Source organism: Marmota monax, unplaced genomic scaffold (assembly GCF_021218885.2).
Source record: "Marmota monax isolate L192 unplaced genomic scaffold, Marmota_monax_Labrador192_F-V1.1 WCK01_AAM20220418_F8-fsc00022, whole genome shotgun sequence".
NCBI classification, from domain to species: domain Eukaryota; kingdom Metazoa; phylum Chordata; class Mammalia; order Rodentia; family Sciuridae; genus Marmota; species Marmota monax.
This window is the reverse complement of record NW_026695215.1, coordinates 18,629,446-18,647,818: the sequence shown is the minus strand read 5'-3', so window position 1 is coordinate 18,647,818 and position 18,373 is coordinate 18,629,446. Positions and strand designations below refer to the sequence as shown.

Sequence of the window (18,373 nt, the reverse complement as noted above, 5' to 3'; positions counted from 1 at the left end):
AAACACTGTTTCCTCATTTTTTCCTAAAGTTAACATATCTTTTGAGCACTGGGGAAGACTGATGTAATATTCGGCTGGGAAGCTAAGAGCCTGACCCTTGCTTCTGGTCTAGCAAACTTCTTGTCTTGCATGTACCTTATAGGACATTACTCTTGGGTACGTTTTGGCTGCAGGTTCCATAAATTCTTCTTCGTTGACTCAAAACATAGAAAAAAATGATCTCTCATCGCAAGAAGCCCTGGGTAATGCACTCCACGCTGGTTTATTCCAGGGCTCCCGGTTCTATTGTTTTTTTTTTCCCCCATTCGCTCTGTGTCGGTGTCAGCTTTGTCCTCTGCGGGCTCAGATGGTGGCTGCACATGGCTGCTGTGGTCCCAGTCCACAGTGTGATGCACAGGACTGTCTTTTTTCTCTTTCCTTATAAGAGCAAAGAAAATTTTACCAAAATCTGCCTTCTCTCCCTGCTCCCCAGAGCCTCCTTTCATTTCTCATTGGCCAGAACTGTGTTCTAGGTTCATGCCTAAACCAATCCCAAGGTCCTCCGCTTCTGATCTTTTGGCTAGAAAGCTCGGGTTTTAGTTTCCCCACTCTGCTACCTACTTACTGTGACCCTTCTGCATCCGGAGCCATGAGGTGAGTGAATAGGTAGAGAAAAGCAAGCAAACAAAAAAACCGTGGGGTTCTCTTCATGACACGGAGAACCCAGTTTCTCGGTTCCTCCTCTTATGCAGGTTTTGGACTGGCTTTGAATCTGGGTTCAGAGATACTGAAGAATAAAACAAGGAAACTCATCTTTCTTTCTTTTTAAAGATGGTTCCTTTAAACTCTGGTTTCCTTCCCTCATCTCGGCTAGCATTTACTTTTCAGAATCCTCAGATGATGGCTCCATGCCTTCTTTCCAGGCAGATGTCACCCAGGGTCCTTGAGGGACAACTGGATTGTTTCCCAACCCAAATTTCCAAAGGAAACATTCATGTCTGTCCTGGCTCATGTGGCTGAGAAGTGGCAGAACCAGGAGCCATCCTTGGTCTTCCAGGACGAGGCCCATAGTTGTCATACTACCTCTTGCTGCCTCTGAGTTCAGATCAGGCTTGGTTCCTCCTCTTTCCTCTTTTCAGGGTTATGTTGCCTTGTGATATCAGTCTACAAAGACATGTGCTTCTCTTGCGTCTCTCATCACCTCTCTGGGATTTTCCATTGATTGGTCCATAAGATCTAAGGAGAATGTTCTTTTTTAATTTTCCAATTCTTTTTATTTGTTCTAATTAGCTATACATAATAGTAGAATATATTTTGACATATTATATGGAGTATAACTTCTCATTCTTCTCCTTGTACATGATGTATAGTTACATTGGTTACGTGATCATATATGCACATAGGATAGTAATGTCCAATTCATTCTATTCTCTTTTCCATTCCCATTTTCTCTCTCTTCCCTTTATGACTCTTCTTCTAATGCAAAGTACTTTTATTCTTCCCTAACTGCCCCCTTCATTGTGAAATTCACATCATCATATCAAAGAAAACATTCAGCTTTTGGTTTTTTTTTGGGGATTGGCTTATTTCACTTAGATGATATTCTCCAGTTCCATCCATTTATAGGCAAATGCCATAATTTTGTTCTTTTGGGTTGGGGTTGTGGCTCAGTGGCGGAACATTTGCCTTGCACATGTGAGGCACTGGGTTCCATCCTCAGCACCACATAAAAATAAATAAACAAAATAAAAATATTGTGTCTATATGAAACTAAAAAGAAATTAAAAAAATAATTTTGTTCTTTTTTATGCCTGAGTAATATTCTATTGTGTACATATACTACATTTCCTTTATCCAATCTGTTGAAGGGCACTTAGGTGGGTTCATAGTTTAGCTATTATGAATTGAGCTGCAATAAACATTGATGTGGCTGAGTCACTGTAGTATGCTGATATTAAGTCTTTTGGGTATAGGCTGAGGAATGGGATAAGTTTTCTAAGGAATCTCCATATTACTTTCTAGAGTGGGTGTACCAATTTGCAGTCCCACCAGCAATGTATGAGTGTGCCTTTTCCCCCACATCCTCCCCAACATTTATTATTACTTGTGTTCTTTATAATTGCCATTCTGATTGGAGTGAGATGGGATCTCAGTGTAGTTTTAATTTGCATTTCTCTAATTGCTAAGGATGTTGAATGTTTGTTCATATATTTTTTGATCATATTTATTCTTCTGTGAAGTGTCTGTTCAGGTCCTAAGTCCATTTATTGATTGGGTTATTTGTTTTTTTTTTTTGGTGTTAAGTTTTTATGAGTTCTTTACATATCCTGGGGATATGTATCTGAGATACGGGTGGCAAAGGTTTTTCTCCCATTCTGTAGGTTCTCACTTCACATTATTGATTGTTTCCTTTGCTGTGAAGAAGCTTTTGAGTTTGATTCCAGGGAAAAAGTTCTTATAGAGCCATATGAGTGAGAGAACGTCACTGGTCATTGTCCTAGCCTTTTGCATTGAGTAAGGCTCTCTCAAAAAGGGTATCTAGAAAACAGTTTGTGTTAGTGATTCATAAGCCTTAGGATATAAGCCTGGAGTATTCTCCCAGAGAATTAAATATGTACTACTGTCAGTTATTTAAGATTTTATTTGAGTATCAAAATAAGTATATATTAAGGGGTAGAATATAAGAATTGCATTACTTTCAGGCTTAAAGCATAAAAAAGGTTGAATGTGAGGCAGGAAAGTTGCTCCTGAGACCATCAAGTTTCCTGACTCCAGACCAGGTTCCAAGTATCAGCAAAAATCATGGTAAAGGACTGAGTTATTGAGGAATGTCAGGTGAATCATGGCTCTGCAGTCAGTGTCCTTGTGCCTGGGTTGAGGAGCTTGAATGGGAACCTTCTGGAAGCACTGATGTCACTGCTATTCCTTGCTGGACAGCTTTGCTTGCCTTCTATCCCATACACTGCTGCCATTTCAGAGTCATCAACTTCATAAAGAGAGCAGTACTTACTTCAGTGGCTGAGATTTCCACAGGAGACACCTCTAAATAGGTGGCCCTTCACCTGCATTTGGTGTCATCTTGAATGCAGGGAAAGAAAGTTGAGTTGGTTCTTGTTATGGATTGAATGTGACCTCAGAAAAGGTATATGGAAGCCCTAACTAACTACTAGTACCTCCGGATGTGACCTTATTGGAAATAGGATCCTTACAGAAGTGATCAAGTTCAAGTGAGGTCACTAGTGTGGACCCTAACCCAATATGACTGGTGTCCTGATAGAAAGGGGACGTTTGGCTACATGGAGACAGACATGGACAGAGAGAAGACAATGAAAGAAGAAAATGGCGTAGAGTGAATACCAGGTGAAGATGGAGGCAGGGATGGGAGGGATGCATCGCGGAACCAAAGATTCCCTGGAAACCACCAGAAACTAGGGGAGAGGCCTGCAGAGACCACCCCCCTCCCAGCCTGCAGAAGACACCAACTCTGCCAACACCTTGACTTTGGGCTTCCAGCCCCTCAGCTGTGAGAAGATAAATTTATGTTATTTAAGCCACCTAGTTGTTGGTACTTTGTTATGGCCGTCCTAGGAAACTAATGTAGCTCGTAAAGACTCAAGAGAAGGAGGGCTTCTCAGATCCACACAGTGCAGAGTATTAAAATGCATGGAGGACTCCCAGTTAGAGAGAGTAGATTGAGGGAAAAGACACATATTTACCCCTGCTTCTTCCTGTAATCCCACTGACCAAAAAGTGATTCTTTTTTTTTTTTTTTCAATAGCAGGATTTCAGGCACCTTTATTTTTGGCCTCTGAAATATGTTACTTCAAAGAAGTCAACTCCTCCCCAAGTCCGCACCATCCTCCAATAGCCAGCAGCCTGTCGTTTCTACTGCTCTCAATAGCCCTGAACACACCCTGCATGCAGGCTGCAGCGGGCCCAGGGCCCAGTCCGGGCAGCACACACTCAGGTTACCCTGCAGAACCTGCTGCTGGCCCCTCCCAAGAGCTGCTGCAGCTGGATGACAACTCTGGTGTCTTTATTACAGAATCTGTTTTCCCCATATAATCTATAAATAAGACAAAATATTTCTTAATATTATATATTTGCAATACAAACAAGACTGGCGATATGGGAGATTTAAACCCTACTCTTTTCTGGGTTTGCCTTTATGAAGACCATGGTCACTGCAGTTTTGAATGGCAAATGTTATTAACTCTGTCTTTTATAATCAGTAACAAAAATTATTACTCTGAAAGAATTTAGGTAAGAAATAGTTCAAAAACCTGAGCCTACTACCAGTCATTCATAATTTTCTAGCCAAGTGATTGGCACAGACTTAATATTCTCTCTTCTTTTTCTCTTTTTCAATCAGTAGCTCAAAGAAAGGATGGAATAATTGAGTTTAAAATCCTGCCCCCCCCTTTTTTTTGTGGTAACCATTGTAGATGAACAACTAGAGGCCTACTGAAGTATTAGAATCTCATGCAAAACTCTAACGAATGCCTCATGACATCAGGCTATTCAAGTACATCCTGTATTTAAAAATGCTAACGCAGTACAGTGGCAGTGGTTACTTTTCACTGACTTTAGCATCTGATCTCACAGACTAGTCATAAGTTGCGGTTCAATGGAGTTTTGGCAACAAAGTAGTGACAGACACTTCTGAAATAACAACTTCTAGCCATTTGGAAAGTATCGCCAACACATTATTTGGTGTTAGCACAACAGTCACTTTGTGCTGAAAATGAAAGAATCCAACTCTACAAATGTTTTACGTCACCAAGTCCAACAATAATTGAAGGATTTACTACTTATCTAATAAAAAATTATACAGCAACTTTTATCAAACAGCAACTACTAGAAAAGAATGGCAGGAAAAAAGGACTTCACAAAAATACACTAAAAAGTTTGACAATTTTATGCAGGAACTGCCAAAATTTTAGTGTTTAATAATTAAGAGCACAACTGACCAAGTTTCAAGATGTGAAGATACCGTGTTCCAGAAACCGGAGAGAAAAATCACTCTAAAAACTTATTATATGTGATAAGAATGCACTATAATATAAAACCTGTCTACACTTAGTAGTAGTTAGTTGCAAAAAGCCATTCAGTCTTCTCTTGGCTTGGAAAAATGGTGTTCCAGATTTCAGGGTAATTAGCAACCTTCAACTCTTTTGTGTGGCAGGTATCTTGTTTTCTCCTTCCAGTTCTTCCACCTCAGCCTGTGTCATGAGGTCTGCGATGTTTTTCTCCAGATCATCAATGCGACTACTCATATCATCAATTCTTCCAATGATCTGGTCGGACATGGTCTGAAATTTATCTTGCATCTGCTGCAGGAGTGTCTGCACCACCGAGGTGAGGTCCTGCACGGTCTTGGGGTCAGTCTTTGCCGTCTCTCCGGTTCCCAGCTTGGCGGCGAGGTCTCAGACTGTCACCCACACTTCCGTTTCCTTTTTTATTTTTGAAATTCATAAATTCAACAAAGACTAAGAAAGGAGAGTCAACCAGTTCTTCCAACCAACCGAGCTTGGAAAGCAGATGGGCCAGTGATAATGACTTTGTCAGACTGGAGGAAGCTGAATCTTAACCTAGTAATCAAGAAATCCAAGGAGCCACTTAACCCATAGTACAGGCCTCACCACTCCTGTAGGAAACAGGAAGAAACTTCTCTGAGAAGTTTGATCAGGCTAAGGGGAAAGACTTGGGACCCGGACACCAGGGGCCTCCTAATGAACAGTCCTCATCACCTGACTGTGGAGGGGCCTGTTGAATTCCAGCCACACATCCTTAGGGCTTCCAGGGACCTTTTGAAAGTCACACTCTTAGGATTTGGTAGCATAGGATCTCTATATTATTATTATTTTTTCTAAACCTTTATTTTATTTATTTATTTTTATGTGGTGCTGAGAATTGAACCCAGGGCCTCACACATGCTAGGCGAGCTCTCTACCACTGAGCCACAACCCCAGCCCAGGCTCTCTATATTATAAAGACATTTTCTTACATGTGTGAGAGAGACCAAAACAACAGATACAAGACTTTTGCAATAAACAGTCTGCAGTAGGAAAAAGTGTGAAAACCAGCTATTTATAATATTCTCAGAGGTAAAAGAAGACATTTCATTCATGAGACAAGAAAAATGCTATGAATCCAAAACTATTGGAATTTTAAGAAGAGAGACAAAATTAAAAGCTCAAAGCTCAATAGAAAGGGTAGGAGAAAAATTTGATAAATTTTCTCAAAAGGTAGAAGAGAAAGTCTGGTGATAGACGATAAGAGAATCCATATAAGAAAGTTATAGAACCAGTTCAGGAGGTCCAATACCCAAATAGTAAAAGTCAAAGAAAGAGAGAACAAGGACAGTAAAGAAGACTACATCATTTAAGAAACAATTTGAGACTTTTTCAGAATTAAAAACTCAAGTATCCAAACTGAGAAGTCCCATTGAGTGTCAAACATGGCACATCATAAAATTTCAGAACACTGGGGGTGAAGAAAGATTTAAAAAGCTTTTAGAGACAAAATCCAGGCTCTCATTTCCCAATCATTTCACCTCTAAACTTTCTTGCATTTTCTCACACATGAGCTTTGAGGGGGACACCTCATAGCCAAACCATAACAATGGTAAAGGGAAATTTCAAGATCACAGTTGCACTGGATTTAGGCAGTAATTCAGACCATTGGAGAAGATCAGAAGACTAGGAGAAAAATATTCAAGAATGTAAAAATGATACACTTCCTAATGATTCTGAACATATTGAGAAGAGACTACTGTATATAGTTGAATTAATGACAAGAATATAGAAAACTAAGCAGATGAAAGACCAAGACCATGTTAAAACTCCATGGAAAAGAAAATGTATTAGAAAATATAAGTAATCATAGCCTACAAACCTAAGGAATAAGTTGTGGATAGTATTTATGGATCATAATAATGTAAACATTGAGTTTATTGAATTTAACTAAAAATGAATGAACTTCATTGGGAGGTTGGGAATAGGAAGTAGGTGTGTGTGGAGGGGTTGGAAAGAATGGTGGAAAAGTCCAAGTAACACGCAGTGTCAGTGTGTTACTTACAGATAGGGATGAAAGCCCAAGACCAAAGCAACTTAAAGTTGAAAGTAGTTTTCTCTGCATGGTGAAATGGGGCCGTGGGTACAAATGCTCTTTTTCATACCAGTCTTATAAGTTGCTTGGATTCTTGAAACTATACATATAAAAGCAAGTCCTAAAGCCAAGGATGCACGAAATAAGAAGAAATGCAAGGCCAGTTGGATATATTAGTTTATGTATTCTCTCTCCCCAGTAGAAACCCAGTAGAGAACAATGCTACCAAGAACACCTCGATCTTCAGGCTTTAGGAATAAAGAATATTAGAACCTTAAAAAGCCTAACTCATGGAACCATAAAAGTTTGAAATCTTTTATTCATAGAATCTCTTTTCTCCTTCGATGTGCTGGGGAACAAACACCTGCTAGGTAAGTGCTCCACCAGTGACCTACATCTCTAGTCCTTAACTCCTTCTTTAAACCTCACAAGTCCATGCTGGCATCTGAGAGGTGTGCCTTCGACCTCTAGTTCAGTTTCTGGCATTGATCCTAGTGGCACCTGCTGAGATGTCTGTGTTATTGGTCCAGGTCTTTCTTGTCTTGACCACAAGACCCTCCTTGTCTGCTGTCCCTCCTCAGCCATGCCCTTTAGCCCCTTGGCTGTACTCCTGAGCCTTGGCAAGGCTGACGCAGACTTGGGGAAGTGATGTAGGTACTGTTGGCTCAAACATCTCCAACCACCATTTTTCTTTCACTGCATCTGTCCCACGATGGGGCTGTGAAACACTTAGGAACCTCACTTACCTTGCTGAACCTTAGCTGGGAGTGAAAGGCATCCCTTCTCCTACACATTCCTAAAACTAATCTGTATAATTTTCTATTTTTGCCTAATGACGTTTACCACAAATGTAGAGGCTTTGCTATCTCACGGTTTCCACAGGTTAGGAGTCTGGTCACTGCTTAGCTGAGTCTATTATAAGGCTCTAGTCAAGATTTCGGCCAGGACTGAGTTCTCATCTGGGCCTCAACTGAGGAGAGATCTTCCAGGCTCATATAGTGGTTGGCGGTGTTTAGTTCCTTGGAGGCTGCCAGATCGAGGTCCTCATTTTCCTGTTGTCATTTGGGGACTACTCTCAGTTCCTTGCCACGAAAACTCACAATATGTCAGTTGGCTTTTTGTAGTCAACAAGATATTTTTTTTTCCTTGTCAATGGACACTACAATCATAGCAGCATAATCACATATATGTAATCATGTTCTGTTGGAAAGTCTAAGAGTCCATCCATACTCAAGAGGAGGGGATTATGTGAAAGCATAGACACCAGGAAGAGGGATACCTTAGAGTCTGCTACAGGCCTGTCTCCTGGACCTAGTGTACCCACCTGGGGTGGGGGACAGAACCTCCACTTTTGTATTCCTTTTTTAAAAATTTCTCTGATTCCTCATGGCCAATGAAGTCTTTTTTTGGGGAAATGACTTGCTCTTCCTCCAGTTATGTTCTACTGTTTGTACAAAGCTGCCTTTTTTTGGTACTCAGAAACCAGGGTTTTCAGATTTTACAATATATTTTTTTTTCTGCCAGAAGTTCCAAAATTTAAAAACTTGAAATTCGCTTTTTCATTGTTTAGTTTTTCCTTCCTTTCCAATCCAGTAAGTCCAGACTGTCCTACCTGCTGCCTGAGGAGTGGGAAAAGGTCATGGGCAAAGGTGAATGACTGGGAATAACATCACTGTGCCTTGCTGTGTCACCCGCTGAAATGACCCGGGTGTTAGTCCCGGCTGTACACTACCAGCTCCTTGCTCTTGGGCAAATCTCTTATTTCCTATGAGCCTCAGTTTCTTTCCCTTTGAAATAGGGATACAATATCTATTCTTATGTTGTGAGAATAAGTAGTCATAAAGTTGTTCAAAACAACTTTGTAAGTTTTAAAGTACCACATGTGTATGTGTTATTATAGTTACTGATTCTCTGTTGGGTGGTTGAAATTGGCCAAAGTGCACACATTGCCACTCTAATGGTGGTTAGAGATGGTGCTCGATTCTGATGAGTCTTCTTTGCATTCCTGAAATTGGCTGAAAGGTCCAGCACTTCTACTGCAGGTTAAATGTGTGATAGCAGATGCTGACTGCAGACTCATTGCTGTGTCAAACTCTGATTTGACTCGAGACTTGACCAAATCAGTGTCACAATGCTAGATGTGTTTAGATGCCTCTGGTAAATCATACAGGTGCCATGAATGAACAGTTAGACTCCCAAACCCAGGCTTATCCACCCCTGGGACTGTTATTCCAAGATGCCATTTAGACAGAGTTTATTCATTCCCTGCACAATGTTCTTTCCATCACAACAGCATCATAACACATCCTGTTCTTGATCCCAGGCTTTGTGCAGGGAGAGTTATATTATGCACAGACTTGCAGAAAAATTTTCTTCACTTTTGACTCAAACAATATTATTTTTAGTAAGAATTTATGAAGGCCCTGCTGTCATGGGGTGGTACGGACAACATAGATAGGCTATAAAATTCCTTTAACTTTCTCCTGGAAATCTCATCTTCTGTTGCTTAGTAGCTCATCTTTTTCTAGAAGGAAAAATTGATGCACATTGCAGAACTGGCTGAAGGACTATAAAATGGGGGAAGCAGATGAATGAAATTAGGACCCTCGGATGGTAGAGGACCTTCCAGACAGGACTGTCTCATTTTGGTCACAGAGGTTTTGAATTTGCTCTCCTGGAAGTTGATAGAAAGATATTTGTTCTCCTCAGTGGGACCTTTTCACACATCTTTCTTTGAAGCAGGCTGACTTGAACACTCCTTGCCACAGTAAATGGCATTACTAAATATCGACAGCGGAGTGGCTGAGGGTTCACGTTGACTTGGGAAAAAAGAAAGAGAGAAGGTGCTCATTGGTCCTAAATGGTGGTGTTTTGGATCAACTGAGGACTCAAGCTTTGGTGGACAAAGGGACAGAATAAGCCACAGGAGCCAGATCAAGAAGCCCAGCCTGCGTGACTGCAGAGAAGGGATGTGGGTATAGGGTGCCAGTGTCTGTGAGGCTTCACAGCCCGAGGGACATAGATGGGTGATGGGACTCCCAGCCTGGGAGTGTCTCCTCCCTGCATGATTTCACATTCCTTGCTCTAGCCCACAGGTGTTAAGTCTGGAAGGAGGAGGGAAAGGCAGAGGGGCTACTAATATTTTTGAGTTTTTACTATGTGCCAAATCCAGGGACTTTGTAGATGGAGCCGCCTTTAGTCACAATAAAAACTATGTGAAGCAAGTACAATGACCATGACTCAGATGAGAAGAATCGAAATAAAAATTTTCGCATAGAACTCAGACGGCAAATCTCTATTTCTGCTCCTAGGAGAAAATGTAGTCTAATGATAGTTCAAGATTTCAATGCAACATGTTTATTTTCTGATCACTTCTGGTTCAAAACTTGACCATTTAAAGACATGCTGCTTGCTCCCCCATACTCCTGCATTTTGGTCAAGAGAGTCTTCAGAAACCAGTGGCCTTGGGGTGGGGGGGGACCTGGCCTGTGGTCTCAGGGTCTGCTGCTGACCCCCTCTTTATCCCATCTTAGTATGGCATGGTGCTCGTCTGGGAGCCCACGTTTCTTCCTCTGTTGGCTTAAGTCTACCTCTGCCCTGGTGTTACTGTGCTGTTGATACCCCAAATTCAATTTCAGAGAGTGTCCCCCAGTCTCAGCTCTCAGGTCCCCTTGCCTTGTGCTATCTGTGGTTACCTCCAGGATGGATGGTCTTTTCTTTTTTTCTTCTTCTTCTTCTTCCTCTTCCTCCCCCTCCTCCTCCTCCTCTCCCTTCTCCTCTTCCTCCTCCTTCTCTTTCTCCTCCTCTCTCCTCCTCCTCCTCCTCCTCCTCCTTCTTTTGGTACCAGCCCTTTTTTATATTTTGTTTTGAGACAGGGTCTTGCTAAGTCCTTAGGGCTTTGTTAAGCTGCTGAGGTTGGTCTTGAACTTTCGATCCTCCTGCCTCAGCCTTCCAAGTCACTGGGATTACAGGTGTGCACCACTGTGCCTGGCTCTAGAATGGTTCTTGGTGCTCATTCTCAGTGGCCTTCTGCCCTCTACTTAGGTCCATGCAAACTCCAGGAACTCCTACAGCCTCTCACTGTCATAACCTGTCACTGTCACTGTCACCCTCAAAGATCCAGGATGGGCAGTGTATCAGTCCTCTCCACTCTGAGAGCCTCTCTGCCCACCCTGGGCTTGGCACAGGGATGAGGGACAGGGTGTTGGGCTCCAAAAAAGCATCTCCTTCCTTCTCCCCCAGCTTGGAAATCTTCCATTTGCTATAGAGTACAAGGACAAACCTGCTCTCTCTATCGGCATCTCCATTTCAAAGTTTTCCTGTCTCACACCTTTGGCCTTAAAATATAAAGAATGAAGCCCCTCGATTCCCAGAGGTAACTAATACTGATAGAAGCTCAGTCAATTGGATGCCCTCTCCTGTTAGAGTTGCAGAGCCTGGGTAGGACACCTGCTATCTAGCAGTACATCAGCAAAAGCTGTGAAATATTATTTCATGGTTCTAATGTTATACCCGTTTCACACTTGGAGAAATTAAGCCTTGGAGATGTTGAGGCCAAGTTGAGGTCCCAGCTGGGGCAAAACCCAGAGGTGTCTCAAAGCAGATGCTTTTCCCCACTGCCCCACCAAACCATGCTACTCTTCAGAGGAGATCAGTGTCAGGTTCTGAATGGCTGCAAGGAAGGTCCATATAATGAGTGACAGGCCCCAAAGCCACACTGAAATTGTTGGTCTTGAAGTGCAACCGGGACAAGAGTCATCACTCAGAGACTTGGCTCTGCCAGGCGAGGCTGTGGGAACCATGGTAAGTGTGCAGGCAATAGGCTCTGGCCGACAGGTCTTTGCTGCTTCAGCCAAAGCAGGAAGGAAAAGCTGGTAAGTGAATTCCCAACTATTCAGACTGTGCTGTGCACTCAAGGAATCAGAAAAACCCACAGGAACCCCCAGTAGGTTCTATCCAGTAACAGGGCTGCAGAGACAAACTAGGGAGAGACAAGGGGACATTCGTAACTTCTGAGGGCTGCCTCACCAGAAGGCATAGACACAATTGAGTGGCCCAAAGACAGCATACAACCCCCCAATTTCCCAGAAAGAAACATGAATTATCATAAATGTAATAGAAGACTTGCAGCTCAGTGAGGTAGATTAAATCCATAAACTGATTTCTGTTTCCTTCTCAAATTTCACTGAAATCATAGAAGGAATAAAAAGATGTAACATCTCAAGGACAACGAGTACAAGAAAGAGCAGACCTTCAGGTACTGCTATTGGAAACCCCGCACACAAAGTGGCCGTGTCACCATATGATCCTCTGCTGTAAAAACCCATCAACCAAAAAGCTCTAACCTGGCACAAGAACATTTTGGACTTCACTTTTAGATAGAAAACCAAAGAACCAAAGATCATCAGGCACTTGAGAAAAGTTTCCTATAGAAAAGATAGTGATCAGAACAAGCAAATAACAAAAGTAACTCTAAGGAAATGCCAACAGGAAATATATAAGAAAACTTCAAAATAAAACAAACAACCCTAAATCTATACAGCCTCAGAGAGATAATATTATATAAGGTAACTTTGCAGAGATAAAAGGTGATACAGCACAGAAGTGCTTCTGAGAATTTAAAATATGATAAAATGATATATTCAATAAATATGATGAGAGATAGCATTGAGGAAGAAAATGTGGATTATAACCCCTAAGAAGTAGAACAAAAAAGCTAGAGATGGAGAATAGGGGAAAAAAGATAAGAAAACTGAAGAATGAGTCCAAAATGTCAACAGTTGACTGATAGAAGCTCAGAAGAGAGAATACTGAGGATAGAAATAATACAAGAGAAATTTTCAGAAATACAGGACAGGAATTTCTGAATTTAAGCCCCAAAATGAATTAATGGGTTTGGCTCTCTCTCATCTATCATCTTCATGTAATTTTAGAACACTAGGATGTGGAGAAGAGCCCTAGACTTTCTAAGGAGAATAAGCCTGTACATGTAAATAATCAGATATCAGAATGGCCATGGAACTAATCTACAGCCTCAGAAGCTGGAAGACAATGAGTAATGCCTTCATAATTCTAGGAAAAGTTAATATTGACCTAGAATTTTATATTCTACCAAACCATTGATCAAGTGTGAAGGTAGAATGACTTTTGAAAACATATGTGTTTTAAAATAAATATTTCTTTTGCCTGATATTCAGAAAGCTACGGAGTGTGTGTTCCACAAATGAGATTGCAAACCAAGAAAGAGAGCATGAAGACAATGTGAGGAAAGGGAAACATATGAGAGAATGGAATTCCCAGGATGGTAGGAATAGAGGTTCTTGGATAGAAAAGTTAGCAGGTCTAGAGAGCACCAGTTGAGATTTGGGTAGCAGGATAAAAGGCTCCAGTGGAAATATTTCCATAAAAACAATTGAAACACAGACAATATCCAGCGTGCTTGGTGACATTGAGATGTATGTCCCCCTACCCCAGGAGCAAATTCATATATAAAGTATAAAACAGAAATCTCAAGAAATAAGAATTTATTATTATTATTATTTAGAAATAAGGAATCAGAAGAAACAGTTTAAACAATGAAATTGTTTCCCTCTGGGGAGTGTGGTTCAGGGGTACAGAGGGCAGGGTCCCAAGGACCGATGTTTTTAAGTCTATAGATATACTTAAAAATATGTAAATGTATTATTTTGAAATTTTCTAATATTTGGCAGTTTTAACCTATGAAAATTACATTCTTCTATGGTTTAACAATAAAATTAAATAAAAGTGTGAGGAGTCCTTAGGTGTAAAGCAGCAGAAAGACAAATACTGCTTGACCGCACTTATATGTGGAATCTAGAAAATCCAAATTTAGAGAGAGTAGAATTATGGTTGCTAGAGGCTGGGGAGAAGGGTTTGTGGAGGTATTGGTAAAAGGATAGAAAATTTCAATAGGAGGAATGAACTCAAGAGAGCTATTGTACAACATTGCAACTATATTTAAGAATAATGTATCCTTGAAATTGCCAAGAGTAGATTTTTATATGTTCTTACCACAAAATGATTAGTATATGAAGCAATATATGTTAATTATCTCAATTTAGCCATCTCACAACATGTATGTATTTCAAGACATCATGTTTTATGCCACAAATCTACATAAATATGTTAATGAAATAAAAATTATAAAGGGCGTAAAGAATAAACAGAGCAATGCTATACATATTAAGATAGGTTTGTTACATGGAATTATAAAAGTCAAGAATTTCCCATCAAGATAGAAAAAGGAAAATAAAAGAAATTATAACCCAGTGAATGAGAACACTGCATTTCTGTCATCTTTGTCCTTCAGGTCAGTGTGTTAATTGTTTTTCCATTATAACATTGCAGTTCCCTTTACAATTTCTTCCATGGTTGTGGCTTCCTTCTTGATAAATCATTATTTAAAAGTAATTCCTTGGCAATCCCTCGATGTCCCTGCATGTTATCTATCCATCTACTTATCTGTCTGTCTGTCTATCTACATCTCTTGCATCTTTTCACCTTCTCCTTCCTCACTTGGTTCAGATTTCCTGGGAGAGGTTGAACAGGACTCAGCACTTCTAGGGCTGGGAGAGGCACAATGGTGCTCTATACAGTGTTGGTTCAGGACCTCGGACAACACAGGAACACCTGCTATCCTGGGAACTGCTTCTGGATGCTCCAGGGAGGCCCTGAGCAGCCCTGTTGACACTGCAGCATGTGTTCCCTTAGCTGCAGCTGGGTGGAACAGAGATGATAAACTTTCACAGGCTGGGAGGGTCAGATTCCCTGCTCTGGGAATTCTGAATTAAATACCAGGGTGCCTCAATTATTTCATTTATTTGTGTAGCTGCAACATGGTGTCTCAAAAACTCTGGGTTATACACCCTGACTTGCAGACTGAAGATCAAGAATGCCAGTCTGCAGTGACAGGACAGTGAAGCAGATATGCAAAGAGGGTCAGAGAGGATAGCTGGAATCAAAATCATGGTGACTTTCTAGTTCCACTTTTGAATTCTTTCTTGAGAAAGGCTGCATTTTTCCTCTTGGGCTTTGTAATACAGCTTAGTGGCCTTGAAATAAATAAACATAATTCCCTTCCTCTGCTTGGGCTAGATGGAGTGGGCTTCTGTTACTTGCAGTTATGAGAATTCTAATGGGCACATGTTAACCTCTAGATTTCTAGAATTTGGTGACACACAGGGCTGCTGATGTTTTGGGGGAGGTGGGGAGCGAGGGAACTGGCAGTTCTGGGCAAGAAGCTTTGCAGGGTACTTGGCATGAGGGTGAATATGATCAGGAAGAGAGCCTAACTAGACTCAATAAATGTCATTTTTCCTTCAAGTTTTGATATCAGTATTTGAAGTGCTCAAAAGCCTAAATGAGCCCAGCTGGTATTTAGCTGTGGTGGGAGGAAATGCTTTTTTTTTTTTTTTTTTTTTGATGAAGATTTTTCTTTCTGGTCTTCCGTGTATGCAGTATGGAATCCATTTTTAGGAAGTGCCTGTCTGTATTAATTTCTTCTCATGCTCAGTATTTTTCTTCCTTCCTCCTGCTCTGTCTGACCTGATGTGATGTCATTTGGGCTGTATTAAACATTTTTTTTTTGAAAAAGAGTGAACATTATACATTTCATCCCCAAAATGCTATTTCTGGGTCTACAATTCATCTCTGCCACGGCATTTTCCTGGTTCCTAAAGGACTCTGGTACAGACGTTCCCTCTCCCCCTCCTCCCTTTCACCTTGGATTCAGCACTAAAAAATGTAAAAGACGTTAATAAGGCAGGAGGTGCTTTTATGCCACAGGGTATAGATGATACTACTGGAAATGAGGAATCTTCTTCCTGAATGTTGTCAATTTGTTACTTTTTCTGAGTCTGCTGGTGGCAGCTCAGCATGGGGCCCTGTTATCTTCTGGCCCAAGCAGCTGGCTTTGGGCGCAAGTCTGGACTGGGAGAGATTGCTTCATGGCCCCAGTGGGACATTTCACAATTTCCTTTTCCTGAGAAACTTAAAAAAGTCATCTAGGCTCTACCACCTGTGTACTTCATTTAGAGCTTTGACCATGTGACTCAGTTCAGGAAAAGCAGCAGCCAGATCCCCTGCTGTGGAGAGGGTGAAATATGGCACCCCGCTGTGGGCTGGTGCCTGGGACCCAGGGTGCAGTGGGTCTGGGAACCAGAACAGTTTGGCTCAACACTTAATTGACATCTTCTGTGTGTGAGCAATGATGCTAGGTCTAAAGATACAGAAGTCAATAAAAGGTGGTCCATGCCCTCCAAGAACTCAGAGTTTACTGATGAAATGGAGAAATAAAGCATATACAATGGGTGAAGTGTAGGGTGAGAAAGTATTACAGGAGCAGGAGGAGAGGTATTGGGGGCTGGTAGGTGTGGAAGGGTGAGAAATAGGTTCTGGAGGGAGGTGACTATCTGATTTGAGTCTTGAAGAGTCTGCTAGAGTAGCCAGGACTAAAGATGGGGGAGAGGCATTCATAAAAAAAAGAACAGCATGGAGGTATGAGATGGAGTGGTCTGGTAGATAAGTAGGCTGCTAGAGTGTTCAGGAGAGGAGGGCTGCAGAGGCAAGGGGGCCAGGCAGTTGGGTGCCATGTTGCAGGGTAGGGGGTTTGGACTTTCTCTTGTAGGTTTTGGGGAATGACCAAAAGCAAGGGTGGGTCTTACATAGACTGGGGAGCTATGCTGCAGTGGGAGCCTGAGGAGGGGAGCCCCTCAGGTGTTGAGAGTCTGAACAGTCTAGGGCAGGAGGGAGCCGTAGGTGTACAGACAGGCAAGGAAGATCCCAACTGGGAACAAGGCCTTGAAAGCCCTGCATCTAAAGTCAGCACTGTGAGGTTAAGTTCAAAGGCGGAGGCAGAGATTGAGTCAGAGCAAGCCTGAGGAGGGCAGAAGAGGTCAGAAGTCAGAGGCCAGCTCAGCAGTTGGAACAGGAAGGACCTGCAGGAATTGTGACCCCAGCCAATTCACCACCTTCCCCTAACTACTCCTCCCCTGACTACCCAATGCCAGGAAATGACAAAGTTCCACTAGCAAGTCCATACCTGCTGTGCTGCAGGGGACTAATAACAACATGCCTGATTATCAAATAGCTGAGGTGGTTCTAGTCAACAGATAATGGCCATGAGGTGGCAATGGAGGTGGAGAGAGGTGGACAGATTGAGATGTACTTTGTGGATTGACACACATACTTGGCTATGAGTTGGCGGTGGGATGGATAAGATGTCTCAGGACTGACTCCCAGTTTTCTGGCTTTTAGCTACTAGATGTTGGTGGGATGCTATGAGTTGTTTATATGGTGTATTAGTTTTCTAGGGATGCTGTAACAAAGTATCACAAAGTAGGTGGCTTAAAAAATATGTTATTTTTTCTCATAGTTCTGCACACCAGAAGTTGATCAATGTGTTGGAATGGGTGTATTCCCCATGAGGGATGTAATGGAAGACTGTGTTCCTTGTCTCTCTCTCCTTGCCTTGCTGATGAGCAGCTTCTCCCTGGGTCTTCTCATTGTCTTTCTTCTATATGTGTCAGTGTCCAATTTTTTCTTCTTGTAAGACACTAGTCTCAACAGATTAGGGTCTACTGAAAGGGTCTTACTTAAGTTTGTCTTTAAAGATTCTTTCTCCAAATAAGGTCACATTTTGAGGTTTCGAGGGTTAGGAATTCAGCACGTGAGTTTTTGGAGGAGCACAGATCAACTTAGAACAATGGAGATGACCAAGAGGGGGAATAGTTTTGTGAAGAAACTGAGTTGTTTAGTATCAATTTTGAAATAACTTTCAGATATATAAGGACAATGTCAGGCTAGCAGTTGTGGATACAGAGTCTGGAGCTCTGAGGTGAAGTCCGGATTGCAGAAACAAATTTAGGAATGTTGGTGGACTTAAATTTTATGTAAAGCCATGGGACTTGGCCCCATGTGTGTATGTGAGGGGAAGGGCACTTGTACACCAGGAAGAAGGATTCAAGTTTTATGCAACAAAAGCCCACTGATGGTTCTTCTACCTACAAAGGGCCCCTGATTTCCAGCATGCCACACAGTTGGTCCTGCAGGTCAGTTACAGAGTAGACATTGGCTTGGCAAGAATTGTGGAGTTCTTGGCAAAGGAATCTTTTATTGCAAATAGGTGTTTATTTAAAAGGAAGGTTATATAGTATCTTTATAATGTGACACATGCTTATTACAAAAAATTCCAGCAAATTAAAGAGTATGATAAAAGTGAAAATTACTCCATACTGGACACTTTATATTCTGTTTGAGCCTTATC

The 18,373-nt window shown here is 41.6% G+C and overlaps 1 protein-coding gene across 1 annotated transcript in view; it reads right to left on the bottom strand.

The window, feature by feature from the left end:
* Positions 1-5,011: 5,011 nt before the first annotated feature.
* LOC124084482 (heat shock factor-binding protein 1-like) overlaps positions 5,012-18,373 on the bottom strand; it is a 98,425-nt gene continuing 85,063 nt past the window's right edge. The window contains exon 2 of the mRNA XM_046431785.2: positions 5,012-5,404. Coding sequence (XP_046287741.1) covers positions 5,145-5,404 — 260 coding nt within the window. The 3' untranslated portion in view covers positions 5,012-5,144. The remainder of the gene's footprint in view (positions 5,405-18,373) is intronic.